The sequence below is a fragment of the Amphimedon queenslandica genome, unplaced genomic scaffold (assembly GCF_000090795.2).
Source record: "Amphimedon queenslandica unplaced genomic scaffold, v1.1 AMPQUscaffold_13433, whole genome shotgun sequence".
Classification (NCBI taxonomy): domain Eukaryota; kingdom Metazoa; phylum Porifera; class Demospongiae; order Haplosclerida; family Niphatidae; genus Amphimedon; species Amphimedon queenslandica.
Window position 1 is genome coordinate 8,694 of NW_003546331.1, and position 3,092 is coordinate 11,785.

The window sequence follows — 3,092 nt, forward strand, 5'->3', positions numbered from 1 at the left end:
GACAAGTAATAACCTGAGCACCAACAATACTATACTCTTCACTACAGCTATAAACCACCTCAGCTCCATATGTGAATACATCCCCAAACCTTTCTCCATTAGTGGGTGTACCTGGATCACTACAGTTAACTATAATACAAGAAGGTATCATATTACTCCATGAACCATTAGATAGGCAGGTAATTGAGCTTTCTCCTGTTAGATTGTACCCAGTGTTACAAGTGTATGATAAAACTGAATTGTAGTTAAAAGTATCACCAGTTCTTTGTCCATTAGAGGGATCACCAGGATCAGTACAGTCAGGATAACAATAAGGAACTGAACCATTCCATGAACCAGTAGATAAGCATGACAGAGTATCAGCTCCTGATATAGAGTATCCACTAATACACTGATAAGATACTACTGAGTTATAAGTATATACACTGCCATTACTGCTGCCATTAGTAGGTGTACCAGGATCACCACAATTAACTGGAGGACAGGAAGGTACTGATGTATTCCATGTACCATCAGCTAAACAAGTAAGTGAGGTGGTTCCTGTTAAACTATACCCAACAGAACAATTGTAAGTTACTACTGAATTGTATGTAAAAGTTCCTCCTTGAAGCATCCCATTAGTAGGTTCACCTGGATTACTACAATTAACAATATCACATGAAGGAACTGATGCATCCCATAAACCATTGGATAGACAAGTGAGAGAGGTGGCTCCTGTTATAGTATATCCAGTATCACATGAATACAATACTGTAGAATTGAAAGTAAAAACTGTTCCATTTCTAGTTCCATTAGTAAGAGTACCAGGATCACCACAATTAACTGGATTACAAGTAGGTGCTGTGTCATTCCATGAGCCTCCAGCTAAACAAAGAAGAGAATTTGAGCCAGTTAATGTATAGCCAGTATCACAGGTAAAAGAAACTGCAGAATCAATAGAAAAAATGTCACTCTGACGTTGTCCATTCTCAGGTACTCCAGGATCACCACAACCAGCTAAACATGAAGGAACTGATCCATTCCATGAACTATCAGAGAGACAAATGAGAGAGACTGATCCAGATAAGAAGTATCCAGAATTACACTGGAAAGAGACAACTGAGTTATAAGTATATACACTGCTGCTTTTGCTTCCACCATCAGGTGTACCAGGATCACCACAATTAACTGGAGGACAGGAAGGTAGTGGTGCACTCCACAGGCCAGTAGCATTACAAGTAATAGAGGCAGCTCCTGTTAAATTGTATCCAGTATTGCAACTGTAAGAAACTGTTGAATTGTAAAAGAAATCCATTCCATTTCTAGTTCCATTGGTAGGTGTACCAGGATCAGTACAATTAACTGGAGTGCAAAACGGGATTGGTAAAGAAGACCAAGTTCCATTTAACTGACAAGAAATTGTATCAGCTCCAGCAGTGTTATTGTATCCGGAATTGCAAGTATATTGAACTTGAGCCCCATATTCAGTATCACCATCCAGCATACTGAGCATAGAATGATTTCTTATAGGTGGAGTGCCACATTCAACTGTATCTGTAAAAATTTACCAGAAATTTTCTATCAGAATATATATTTTAACTTACCAACATATAACTCAATGTGAATTGATGTGAACTGTTGAAAATTGCTTTCATTACAATTTAATATTGTAGCAGAGAGTGGAGAGTCACTAGCACAGGCCCCAATTGGCACTCCATTGTAAATAGCTCCTACCCATTCTGGTCGTTGTCCTATGACTCGTAGTGGATTGCTATCATCTAAATATACACCAACAACACTTCCTTTACGTATTCCAAGTGGACCAAAGTTTGGAAGTTGTAGAGTGTCTCTTTTTCTTCGCTCTAAGATTCATGAAAATTAATTGAATTAAATTTTGAAACTCACTGCTTGTTGGATAAGTGTAATATTGTACTGTAGTAGAATCCTAATTCAGAATGATAAAAATTAGTATTTTAAGTATCTTTGACATGATCTAGATAATTTCCTACCTTTTCAAATGAACCCACTAGTGCTAATGGTTTCCATATTGCTATTGTCAGATCATAACTAGTTTCAGAATTTAAATTACCGAAGTATTGAACAGTGTAGTTGTTTATTGCACCTGAACAATTCGCAGATACATTCAAATTGAGAAACCATTTTCCCTGCACATTACTATTGCTGTAAAAACCCCTTAAAATCCTGGTACTATAAGTGTCTCCAACTAGACAAGACTGTCCACCTATAGATCAGTAAAAAATAATGCTTAGATCCAGCACCTACTTGTAAGTGTAATCACACAGAAGAGAAAGAGCAGAGTTTTTGGGCTCATCTTGAACTTAAGGGCGTGTCGCGTGAATTTGTTATTCTAGTCTATTCATAGATCTGTGCCTCGTAATTCATTTGCCAACCACAAAATAAAATTCTATTTGAGTACACTCAATTGAATTGTCATTGGAGGAAAAGTATGCATAATAGAAAAATAAAGAGTCATAGATCTAGACTACATTACAAAATAGAAAAAAGAAGCTTTATAAACAACTTAAATCTCATAAGAATAATGCATTATATGAATAATGAATATTCAAACAGATATTATTCATAAAGCAGTGTCTATTGTATCAGAGTAGCAGTTCTGTATTTCTGGATACATGTTCTCTCCAGCTTTGAGAGTACCTCCAAGAGACCCAGCCTGAGGATGAGACGATAAAGCAGACTCTGGTATTGTCAGTATATTCTTGTTTGGTTGAAGGAGTGATACCATGATCTTATGAAAGTTTGGACGCTCACTAGCTACCGGATGCCTAGTATTAAACACAATATACAGTTACACTAGTATCCAGTGATGCATACCAGCAAGATATCATAAGACTGTATATTGCTTCAGGACAACCAGGAGGAGGAGGTAACCTCTCACTAGAGCAGATCTTTTCCATTGCCTATTAACAACAGTACATGATACATGTAGTATCAATGATGTTCATTACTTACAGATATGTTACTGTCACTCTCATAAGGTTTGCGTCCAATGCTCCATATCTCATACATTAGACATCCATAGCTCCATACATCACTGGCTGTTGAATATTTCCTATAATTAAGAGCTTCGGGTG

The 3,092-nt window shown here is 37.0% G+C and overlaps 2 protein-coding genes across 2 annotated transcripts in view; both read right to left on the reverse strand.

Moving 5' to 3' along the window:
- Window positions 1-2,317, reverse strand: part of LOC100634273 (uncharacterized) — a gene marked incomplete at its 3' end in the record, with an annotated part of 10,985 nt that extends 8,668 nt beyond the window's left edge. The window contains exons 1-5 of the mRNA XM_019995798.1: window positions 2,263-2,317; window positions 1,989-2,221; window positions 1,885-1,924; window positions 1,584-1,841; window positions 4-1,533 (exon numbers count right to left, since the gene is read on the reverse strand). Coding sequence (XP_019851357.1) covers window positions 4-1,533; window positions 1,584-1,841; window positions 1,885-1,924; window positions 1,989-2,221; window positions 2,263-2,311 — 2,110 coding nt within the window. The remainder of the gene's footprint in view (window positions 1-3; window positions 1,534-1,583; window positions 1,842-1,884; window positions 1,925-1,988; window positions 2,222-2,262) is intronic.
- Window positions 2,318-2,562: 245 nt separating this feature from the next.
- Window positions 2,563-3,086, reverse strand: LOC109581565 (tyrosine-protein kinase receptor cam-1-like). Its single transcript, XM_019995804.1, has 3 exons — window positions 2,971-3,086; window positions 2,833-2,918; window positions 2,563-2,783 (listed from the first exon to the last, which is right to left on the reverse strand). The coding sequence occupies exons 1-3, from the start codon at window positions 3,025-3,027 to the stop codon at window positions 2,579-2,581; spliced, it is 348 nt and encodes a 115-aa protein (XP_019851363.1). The 5' UTR covers window positions 3,028-3,086; the 3' UTR covers window positions 2,563-2,578.
- Window positions 3,087-3,092: the final 6 nt, after the last annotated feature.